This window comes from Hyperolius riggenbachi, chromosome 1, assembly GCF_040937935.1.
Source record: "Hyperolius riggenbachi isolate aHypRig1 chromosome 1, aHypRig1.pri, whole genome shotgun sequence".
NCBI classification, from domain to species: Eukaryota; Metazoa; Chordata; class Amphibia; order Anura; family Hyperoliidae; genus Hyperolius; species Hyperolius riggenbachi.
The window spans coordinates 427,836,910-427,849,137 of NC_090646.1; the positions used below are offsets into that span (position 1 = coordinate 427,836,910).

At 40.6% G+C, this 12,228-nt stretch overlaps 1 protein-coding gene across 6 annotated transcripts in view; it reads left to right on the forward strand.

The window, feature by feature from the left end:
* The window catches only part of NTRK2 (neurotrophic receptor tyrosine kinase 2), a 384,661-nt gene that overhangs the window by 98,653 nt on the left and 273,780 nt on the right, over positions 1–12,228 (forward strand). For all 6 annotated transcript variants that reach the window (XM_068237090.1, XM_068237088.1, XM_068237097.1 and 3 more), the window contains 3 exons: positions 5,796–5,932; positions 6,021–6,153; positions 8,366–8,671. In XM_068237090.1, coding sequence (XP_068093191.1) covers positions 5,796–5,932; positions 6,021–6,153; positions 8,366–8,671 — 576 coding nt within the window. The remainder of the gene's footprint in view (positions 1–5,795; positions 5,933–6,020; positions 6,154–8,365; positions 8,672–12,228) is intronic.

Genomic DNA, 12,228 nt, shown 5'->3' on the forward strand with positions numbered 1-12,228 from the left:
TCTCTGAGACAGCTTTCTGTATCCTTCCCCTAAACCATGATGGTGAACAATCTTTGTCTTCAGGTCATTTGATAGTTGTTTTGAGACCCTCATGTTGCTACTCTTCAGAGAAAATTAAAAGAGGATGGAAACTTACAATAATTGACCCTCTTAAATACTCTTTCTCATAACTGGATTCCCCTGTGTATGTAGGTCAGGGGTTACTGAGCTTACTAAGCCAATTTTAGTTTTTGGAATCAATAAAATGACAACAGTGCCTACATTTATGCACCTGCCTAATTTTATTGAAACAATTATTGCACACTTTCTGTAAATCCAATAAACTTCAATTCACTACTCAAATATCACTGTGTGTGTCTCCTATATGATATATATATAAAGGGGCAGTTTAGTGAAAATTATTATTTTCCAATAATCACAGATCAGTTATTTAATAAGAAGAGCATACGTTTATCCATAGACCTTGTGTTAAACAAGTAGATGATAACACTATTTCTGCTTTTTAAGACAGCTGAGCTGCATCATTAGCATACTAAGCAACGGACTTCACTGATAGTAGCAGACATTCCAGCTGATTTATAACGGCTGGCTCACACACTACAGAGAGCCGTGCTGTTCTCACATGTAACTAGCTAAGTAAATAGATAAAACAGGCTGCTAATCAGTTACTTATTTAGCGGCCTGTTTGTTTATTTACTTAGCTTTACTTAGCCGTTATAAATCAACTGGAATGTCTGCTACTATCAGTGAAGTCTGTCGCTTAGTATGATAATGATGCAGCTCAGCTGTCTTAAAAAGCAGAAATAGTGTTATCATCTACTTTTTTAACACAAAGTCTATGGAGAAACGTATGCTCTCCTTATTAAATAACTGATATGTGATTAATGGAAAATAATAATTTTCACTAAACTGCCCCTTTAACTTACATTTTTTATCGTAACAACAAACGATTTATACAGGAAAATCATGACGATTAACAAGGTTGCCCAAACTTTCTCATCCCACTGTATTTCAGGAATAGTACAGAATGCACATGTTTTTTTCTTGAGATAGTTCTTCATGTATGTCTAAAGGTGGCCACTAATGATCCAATCTTTTTCATCCAATCTTACCATTTCTATGTAATATAAGGTAACTGCCTGAAGTATTCATTCAGTATATTCACTCAATTTACCCTTATACTACATACATTTGGTAAGATTGGATGAAAAAGATTGGATCATTAGTGGCCACCATTAGAAAACAGGATTGGCTGTATAGAACTCAGGACTGCGTAGCCATATGGGCACTCCATGTGTAGTCTTTTAATGCAAACTAACCTTTAGCTTTACTTTAGTACTAAATGTTCAGCTTTACTATCGTCTGTGGCGGAAAAAAAGGCTACAGAAAGTCCTGCTTCCACGTTTCCATGTATAGAGGTACAATAACATTGCCTGTAGTTGTCCAGCCTCTTTTAGATGGATGGCTGAACTGCATGCATGTTGAGCACTTCAGCGTCACTTCTGCCACCCTCAAGCACTATTTGAGTCAATGCAGCCAATTGGCAGCGGTTTTAACACCTCATGTGTCAGTGCGTGACACGTGGTGGTGTTACTCCACGTCAGAAAATCATGACAAGCCCTCAAAACTCACCTTTTCACTCTGGCCTACTACCCCTCACAAGTGCTCTAAACCCACAGCTGAACTCTGGTCCCCTACCTTCCGTGTCCTTACCTCTCCCTCTAGATTGTAAGCCTTTGGGCAGGGTCCTCCTCCTTTTGTGTCCTACCTGATCATGCACCTCCATTACTGTGCACCCATGCTATGCATTTGAGTGAACCTAACTTGCCTAATCCCCATGCTCCCCTTGAGTGACTAAGCATTACCTGGTACTCATACTGTGCTGTGTGATCTGGTTTTCTTGTATCCTGTATTGTCATTTTGCTGTATGTCACCCCTAAATATTGTCTGTAACCTAAATTAATGTTCAGCGCTGCGTAAAATGTTGGCGCTTTATAAATACAATAAATAAATAATAAATAAATAAATCTGGGCACGACTATGATTCTATAGGGCGCCTACTGTTGTCCGCTAGTACCGAGCGCAAGAACAGGCAGTGAATTCATTGGCTTCAGCTGCCCGTCTGAAAGAGGCCTGAAACCCGACCATACTGCATCATCTGCACTAGAAAGAAGAGCAGCTTATAGTTTGGTGGGCATTAGTGGAGCTACAGCCCTGCCCTCCTACATTGCCAGAAAACATCTGATGCTGCAAAGAAAAGTCTTCCTTTTGGGCAGGTAGAACAGAGGGACATTGCTGTAATCGGACTTTCAAGGGGGGAACCTCGTAATCAGACTTTCTTCAGATTAATTTCCCAAATAAGTGCAGCAATGGCTTACAATTATCTATTTAACGTTTTACAGTATGTTCTTAAACTCATGAGTTGTAACAGTCTATGCCATTTGCTCAGTAGAACTTGACTGCAAAAACGGATCGATTCCATCAATTTTATCAAATTCCATTTACCCATGCCTCTGTGTTTATTATGAAGCCTGCAGCCTTACCCTGCATTGCAAGCACTCCATTCTATTTAAAATTGTTTCTGCTGTAACGAGTCTTATCTCGGTCAGTTTGGCTCTATTTCTTCCATTGCCAAAGATAAGGAAGCTTGTCATCACCCCTCTTGCATTCCTGCACCTTACTGATTGGCTGAGGGCAGTTCAGTGAGCTGCTGAAATCTGATACATGCTGGGCTTGCATGTGTTTACAAAGCAAGCTAGCTATGACAATGCCGTTTCTAGGAGAAAAAAGTAAGGGAGGAAATTAATTACTATTGGCTTCAGTCAGAGGGAATTAAGATGGCAAATGCCTGAAACAGAATTCTCTTTATGTACTATATACAATTCAGTGAAATAGAAACATGGACAGTAACTATACATCTCTTATGTAAGTAGAATAAGTAGTTATCTACTTATATACTGCATGTGTTTTTTCTCGGATCAGCTGATTTTGACACGCGGCTCTGAGAGCTCTCACCGCGCGGAACTAAGCGGTGCCGAAATAAGATGCACCCGGTTTTTCTTCCTAGAATAGTATGGCTGTACCTGCTGCTTTAAGCAATCATGCGGCAAATCGGCAATTTTACCATGTCTGTGTAATATGATGTCCTACCTAAATATTCTGTTCAGCTCTGTTCTACTACACAGATTACTGCATGTGTGATTAGCTCACATGACCTCGTTGGTATGTAGATGAGATCTTGAGGACATCCAGCCAGAATTGATGATCACACACATGCTTGCAATAAATGATAAGCAGAACATACTTCTATCATATTATTTCGCATAGGCTATACAAATTAACATACTGTATGTTTCAAATGCCGTCTCCCCTATCCTTCCACACAGTCACCACTGCCTAAATATGAAACACCAAGTAAATAACCCCACATGTGACATGACGGAGAATGGCTATTGATTAAGATGGCAAATATAGCATTCCGCGGTCCCGTGTTCCATCCAGTGCTTACACATGAGAGTCTCGCCATAATATCTCTCCAACCCTTTTGCTGCAGAAATGTAGAGGCACTGTGCTGGTGAAAATGTAATTCTAGCTCTTACTTGTTTCCATAGCAACAGAACACAGAAATGAATAAACTAGTCATGTAGTGAAATGTTCTCGATCATTTCCTCCTTCTTCCCTGCAAAGCATAGAATTTTGTCTGACATTATTCACGCTGCTGTTTAATTACAATACACAGCATTGCATGAAAAAAAAAGTCAGGATCAAAAAAATAAGAATATAGAGGAATCTTGCTAGCTTTACTCTTTTAGATTGCCTTGCAATAACTGTCTCACGGCATGTACATGGATGACTGCTAGACGTTCTGAAGAAGGTTTTGTTCCTTGTCCTCTTCTATCCATTTTCTTCAACCTCCATTTTATCAGTCAGCTAAAATGGCTGCTCTGTGTGTTGCTGTATCGATGTATTTTTTTCTACAAAGCATGCAGCAAGCATACACAAATACCCAAACCAGCTGATGCCATCCTGTGCAGCATCCCATGGATGAATGGATGGATGGATGTGTGCATAGATGGATGCATTGTAAAGTTTACATTTTCAGTGTTCACTTAAAGAGAAACTCCAACCTAGAATTGAACTTTATCCCAATCAGTAGCTGATACCCCCTTTTACATGAGAAATATGATGCTTTTCACAAACAGACCATCAGGGGGGTGCTGTATGACTGATTTTGTGCTGAAACCCCTCCCACAAGAAGCTCTGAGTACCGCGGTACTCTGGGCAAACTGCCACAATGTAACAATGTTCACAGACAGAAATTAGCTGTTTACAGCTGTCTCTAACAGCCAAAACAGCTAGGAGTAGCTACATAACCTGCCCACAGTAAAAAATGTCACCATGTGATAAATGTCAGAATGTAAATCAGCGAGAGGAAAGATTTTACAATGAGCAAACACTGACTAAATCATTTATACATAATTATGGTAAAAAATGAAGCACTTTTTTACTGCATTATTTTCACTGGAGATCCTCTTTAAGTCAATAGCAAAACAAGGTATACAATTATTCTATGCTGAACTTAGACTGAGATTTTTGTAGTGGAATAAAAATGTATTGCTCCATGAAACAAAACTCCTGCAGAATAACCAAATGTGTCACAAACTACATGTCACATACAGTACACATGTGTTCATGTGGTCCTTACAGGTACAAGGGAACTTTTTAGTACCTGCGTGCTGTTTTATAATGTGTCCTGTTGCCTGTGTCCGCTAGGTGGCACTGCTCAGTGGATGGTATCTGTGACAAGGGCCCCTCCTAGGAAGCAGGGCTTTTTGGCACCTTACTTTGGGTAGCACCAAAGATTGGAGCGACTATAGCAGTAATGCAATAGTCCGCGCACCTGTAATTGAGGGGAATTACTTCTCCCTCCGAGTTGCAACGACTCAGAGGGGTAATGGTATTTAACACCACCAATTTGTTCACCCTGCGCCCAAAAGCCCTGTGCCCAAAGCAAATGTACTCCTAGAACCACTTTAAACATAGATTTTACAGCATTTAGGACAACAATATATGTAATAGTAAGCTAAGAAAGATGTCATGGGCTATTTCAAGCTATGCTGTCTAAATTTGATAACTTTTCTCCACAAAGCTGCAGGTATGTGGACCTTGCAAGTCTGGGGTAGGAAGTGCGGATTAAAAGAGCACTCTTCCTGGAATGTGACTCTAAAAGTCCTTCTTTTTGCATTAGTCTTACTGTGATGACATACAGGTGCCTTCTGTTAAAAGGAGGATTCAAGAGTCACTTGTGGGGATAGGGTTGTGCAGCAAAACACAGGCCCCATCATCCTCCTACTCTCATTCCTTCACCATCGTGGTTACGTGTCCTGGCTGGCCTAGGTCTCTGCTGATCTGATTCCTCTCATGTTAAAATTGGATATGAGAGGAAGACTGCCAGGAAACAGCACCAACCAGTACAGATGGCTACAGTATGTCCGTATCACCCCCCATCAGTTCTGCACAGGGTCTCCTGATGACTGCACCCACCACTGCTCAGGCATGCATCTCTAATACAGTAGACAGGGGTATTGGTGTAGAAGGTATTACGTGGTATTGACATGGATGAAGTGTTGTAAGATTCATTTAGTGTGTTTTCTGCAGCTGGGTGTATTGAAAGTCTGGATAAAAAGATATGACATTTTTATACATTATAAACATATGCATTCTTAATTCAGCACTGTTTTTAATTATTTCAGCTATGAAGTGTTATTGATTTTTTTATTATATGTGACTTACAGCTTTGCCAAAAGTAAACGTCAGCTCAATGGAACTCATAGTCTTAGAAGGTAACAGTACAACAGTTTCCTGTGAAGCCACCGGTCTCCCTGACCCCAATGTCTCCTGGGACATATCCCAGATCAAATCAAACACTCTGGTAAGTATATGTGCCAGTATGGAAGCACATACAACTGACTTGTTTCCCTGAACCAGGATAAGGCTCACAATGTTATTTTATACCTTAGATAGGGACTGTGCGACGTGCTTCCTTCCTCACGCTGAAGAATGTGACATCTCTGGACAACACAAAGACGGTGGTTTGCACAGCAGAAAATGTCGTGGGAGAGGATCAAGTGTTTGTAGAGCTCAATGTGCATTGTAAGTAATAATGAAATACTTTGTTTTGTATGTATATTTAAGCAATAACTGTGCATGGTATCAGCTTGCATGCGTAGATGCCCGATCCAATTCACTTTTGGGCCTCATGCAATTGTCAGACTTGCCAGCATTAATTGCTGGTGAGTCCAGTACTCAGGAGACTATAATGTCACCTGATTCAATTGCACTTAGTCATAGGCAGGATGTTAATAAATGCGCTTGGGTGATCTTATCACCCACTAGATCCTATTGTACTTTTCATGCTGCATAAAGCCGCATCTACACGCGTAGATGCGGCTCCGATCCGGCGGCTCGATTAGCCGCCGGACCGCCTCTTCCGCGTCCCCGCGCGTGCCCGCCGCGTCCCCGCTCGCCGCGCGTGCGCCGGATTTGATTCCCCGCTCGTCCATGCCGGCGCCGCTTATCTTCCGCTCGATTCCCTGCCATTGTCCCCTCGCGGGGAGCGAGCAGGGAATCGGCGGTGCGGAGATCCATCCAGTCGGATCTTATCAATCGAGCCGCATCAGTGGCTCGATTGATAAGGAGCATCGGAGCCGCATCTACGCGTGTAGATGCGGCTTAAGGGCTAGTTTAGACCTGCAAAAGGCTGGTCTAAACACGCTAACACATGTTTTCCACACTGCATCTGGGAGTTTCCTTTACTAAGGAGACCTCCAGAGCTCCCTGTCGGTCTGCCCACGCAGGGCCATACCCCCCTTGTCAGCTGATCCTGGCATGCCTGGCCTGGAGCAACTATGGGTTTTCAGACAGTGGACCAATGGGAAGCCCTAGTCAGAGCTTCAAAGATACTTTGACGGGGCTCAAAGTCAATTATAGCAACAGGAGTTGCGGGGAGGGGCTGTGGGTGTTTGGCAGTAAGTGCAGGCTCTCACAATGGGTCGGGTGCAGGAATCTCCTGGGGGAGCGAGGCAGCATTGTCGTGGTGCTGAAGGAAAGCACCACAAAACAAAACCTCACTCCCCATCACTTGGGATATGGGAGTAGTGTCTGAATCACTCAAGAAGCAAACATGCAGCCAATCTTCTCAGATCTGCCAATAATGTCAGAAACACATACGGTAATCTTTTGCATGCTCTTTCAGGGTCTATGGCTAAAAGTATTAGATGCAGAGGATCAGCAGGATAGCCAGGTAACTGGTATTGCTTAAAAGGCAAGAAATATGACAGCCTCATACAGTTGTCCCTTAAACAAATAGCTTGTTGAATTAGACCTTTACTGAGACATCATGAAAGCTGCCACTGCTTCTTTTTTCTATCATTTTAAAGACTACTAACTGCCAACTTCCTTGTTGCTCTCTATCCATGTGCAACGGCCCCCTCCTATTCCATGTGCAGCCTTTCTTTTGTGTGTAACATGTAACAACCCCTCTTTTTTATGTACTTTTGTCTTGAACAACATATCTCCTCTTCTAATGATCCCCATTGCAGCCTTCCTTTTCCATTTGCAGAGTTCCATATTCACCAACCCCTTTTCAATGTCAAGCCACCCCCCTGGCCAGCAACTGCCTAAAGGCTCATACACGACCCAAGAGTCTACCCAACTATTTTGCAAACTTGGTCTTTTGGAAGATAGTTGGGCATGTGTACAGCTGGCAAACAACCAGATGACCAACTGTCAACAGGTTGTTTGCCAGATCCAAGCGGTGGACTTTCATGCAGGTTGGAACTTGTGTACAAGTCTTTTGAACAACTTGTTGTTTTTGAATGCAGACATGTTGTGCAGTTTGTTGTTTAGCTTGCACGCATAGTATTTAAGTGAGTTGGTTACCTAGCTGGTTGGCGTGTGTGTACATACTTGTCATGTTAACAACTTGTTGTGCATTTGGTCATGTTGTGCAGTTGGTTAAAGCCTCTGAGACTCAGAGCCGAGTAAATAATAGATTTATACATACCTTGGTCTTCCTCCAGCCCCATCCGCATGGATCGTTCCCACGTCACCGTCCTCCGCCTTCTCTATCACTGGTACTGGGTCTCATCGCTCTGAATCTCTTTAAGAACTTTGTGGCCTTTCCAGAAATCTGGCCTTGCATGTAGGCACAGATCAAGGCCGAACACCTGATTTGCATACTCGCAAAAGGCAGCTTTTCATAATCTTTCAGTTTAGTTTCACTTTAAAGCTCAATTTTAAAACATGTGCTTTTGAATGTTCCTGCTTCAAATGATAAGTTTATTTCTGGTCTGTTTATTTTTAGTTCCACCAAATATCACGCTCATAGACTATCCAACCGCGGACTACCACTGGTGTATCCCTTTCAGTGTAAGGGGAAACCCAATGCCCAGGCTACTGTGGTTTCATGAAGGAATCGTTCTAAGCGAAACAGATTTCATTTGGAGTAAAATCCATGCATCCAGCAGCAACATGAGTGAACACCATGGCTGCCTGCAGCTCAACAACCCCACACATTTGAACAATGGAATCTATACGTTGCAAGCTGAAAACGAATATGGAAAAGATGAGCGCACAATTGTGGCTCAGTTTATGAATAATCCTGATGACGGTAAGTAGGTTAATGTAAATATTCCTTTCTGTTTATCTTTTAGGCTGTCAGTCATTTTACCACCTTAATGTTCATAAATCAAAATGTACTAGTTAAATATGTCAGGGTGGTCAACATGAAAATGCACTGTGCCTTGGATGCTGGCAGTTACCATATACAAGCTTCAATAATACAAAGTACAGTATAATAATAAGCAAAGTACTGTAACCTATAGCAACCATTCAAAATTCTGCTTTGTGCTAAATCCAGGAGGCAGAAGCTGGGATTAGAAAATTAGCATCTGGTCTAGCTGACTAACACATGTATATACCAGTGGCTGGATAGTGTAATGGTTAAGGGCTCTGCCTCTGACACAGGAGACCTGGGTTCAAATCTCGGCTCTGCCTGTTCAGTAAGCCAGCACCTATTCAGTAAGGAGTTTCTTGGGCAAGTCTCCTTAACACTGCTACTGCCTACTGAGTGCGCTCTAGTGGCTGCCTTGCAAGTGCTTTGAGTCCGACAGGAGAAAGGTGCTATACAAATACTGTAATGATTATTATTCATTGTATCCTAAATTATTATTCATTGTTATTATTATTCATTGTATCCTAAATTATTATTCATTGTATCCTAAAGCATTTTAAGAGAACATTTTTACTCATCTCTGATGATGTTAGAAGTTCTTGAAGCCCATTGTCAGCATAGCAGTAAATTTGGCTGCGCATTCGCAGTCTGGAAAATTTGGCGCCGCCAAAGGCACCCATGTTGACTTCTTGATTTACCAGCTTTAGCCACTAATTGGCAGGAAGAACAATAATGATGATGGAGTTCCAATACTTTGTATTTTGTAGTGGATCTCATAGTGAAGGTGGCTGTGTTAGGTTTAGGTAAGGAAGTTAGTGTTAGACATAGATGGGGGTAGATCAGTGTTAGGTATATATAGGGGAGGTTAGTGTAAGGCATAGATGGGGGAGGTTAGTATTAGGTGTAAGTAGGGGGGAGGTGAGTGTTAAGCATAGACGCAGGGATAGTTAGTGTGTGAATAGGATAACATAATATGATAGTAGCGTATGGGTAGCACTACCGATATTCTACTATACATAGCAGCAGATAGTAGAACATTGCTTACATTATCGATATTTAACTATAGGCAATATCTCACGCCTACTTTTCATTGCAGGGCTTTTATAGGTACTCCATTTTCAGGTGTTTTTTTTTATATGAATTCATTATTTTTAATCAACTATGCTTTTAAAAGTTTTATAAAACAGGGGGAGGCAGTGTGGGCAGGCAGCTGGAAGTTAAAGAGACACTGAAGCGAAAAAAAATATATGATATAGTGAATTGGTTGTGTACTATGAATAATTACTAGAAGATTAGCAGCAAAGAAAATATTCTCATACTTTTATTTTCAGGTATATAGTGTTTTTTCTAACATTGCATCATTCTATAATATGTGCACATTACACAACACTCAGCATTCAAAATGAGTCTTTCAGAGCAGTCTGTGAAGTAATGACCTCTCCTCTAGCAGAGGAAAAGTAAATAGTCCAGGAACAGTTGAGATAATAAAAGTCAGATAACAGCCCTCTCCACCACTAACTTAGTCGGAGAGCTTAATGGCTTGTTTGCATAGAGATAACCACTGGAGTTTCTCAACTCTTCCTGTACTGGAAACAATTACACTGATGTATCTGATCTTAATGTTTTATTTCTTAGCTGTGCTACACATACAAATCATAATATCATCATTTTTTTTCGCTTCAGTGTCTCTTTAAGTTGCTGAGGAGACATGGAACCCTTTGAGTCAACAAGGTGGTGTTCTTTTTTTGTCTGTGATTTGTTAGCGATGGCTGCAGAGATAAATAGCTGGTAATGCTTCTGCTAATGCAGGGATGTACTGTTTTTAAAAATTTCCCCAAGAAATACAGATCCACATGGATTTTAATGGGGAAAGGGGGGGGGGGGGTTCTGTTGCAAACAAAGGGTGGAGGAGCTCTTCCCCACCGCCTCCCACCTCCATTGTCCAGGAGGAGTTGAAGGTAATAGTATTTGTAAGCTTATGGTGCTAACTGGTCACCTGTGGGTAACTAAATATCTCCTTCTTTCGTGTTAATAAGTAAAATGGATCTTAGTGCAGGCCCTTCACCTATTGCCACAAAGGCTGAAATGTGTGTCACTAAAAACACATGAGGGTTATATTTTATATTTTCAGCAGAACCATGATATCAACACAGGGTTCACTAAGCTATTATGTATGGTGCACACTATGATTTCTCATCAGATAGATGGATCAAATAGATAATTTTCTGACAGGTCAGATCTGATTTCCGATTGTTTTTCTGTTCGATTTTCTGACCACTTCTATACAAAATCGACCAGATGAATGGTGTGTACTGGGCATTAGATTTAGGCATTATATGATAACTGTAGGGTTCAGGTTTGGCTGTGAGATTTATGAACAGTAGGATAGGTAGGTTTGGTCACTAACAAATTTCTTATCAATAATACAGATGTAGATTAAAAGACCATTTCATCTCCCAGCATTTGATGAGATATAGTATGTCCAAATCCTCGGAGAGGTAGTTTCTAGAAAGTGTCTGCAACGCCTCAACCAAATAACTGTGTGTGCTAGGGCTCAAAACAAGAGCAATTATATGGTAGAGGAAGAAAGCCCTTAAAATATAACACCTCCTACAGCAAAGTTTGAAAAAGTATAACAAAAATCTTTATTCAACATTAGGTATAATAATAATCACAATACTAATGATTCAATAAAGAATAAAACCATTTAAAAACCAAGCAAATATTCCAACATGATCCCTGCTGCATGTGAAACAATCACTACTGAACCTGGGTTCTCCCCCTGTTGGGCTCAATATTGAGCCTACTGTGGGGTTTTATATCTGACAGCAGCATTGTGTCATTATACAATATATTGCATTTAGAGTGATTGTTTCACATGCAGCAGGGATCATGTTGGAATATTTGCTTGGTTTTTAAGTGGTTTTATTATTTATTGAATCATCAGTATTGCGATTATTATTATACCTAATGTTGAATAAAGATTTTTGTTATACTTTTTCAAACTTTGCTGTGGGAGGTGTTATTTTTTAAGGGCTTTCTTCCTCTACCATATAACAAATCCTCGGAGAGGGACGGGGTATTAAACAGAAGAATATGTTTTAACTCGAATCTAAGCAACATAAGAAATCGCTGCCTACAGTTTTAGGCAAACTTTTATAAGATTGCCAGAATTTTCCTGTATATTTAACAGTACATAAAATACCATTTAAAAAATGTGACCAATAAAAAGCTCTATCTGTCCTCAAAATCAGTGTAACTTTTTCATTTATAAATAAAGCAATTAAAAAGTTAGGAAAAATTAGAAAAATTGCTCTTCACCAAGGTATTACATACACTCAGGGGTGGACAACATGTTTAAACATCTGCAAGTAATGACTTTCAAAGGACCAAACAATGTAAAGGGGATGAAGTAGAAATGTTGTTCTTTTTCAGTGTTCAAGCCAATTAAACTTTATTAAATTCTACTTTTAAATTACAAGAAAAACCTGGAA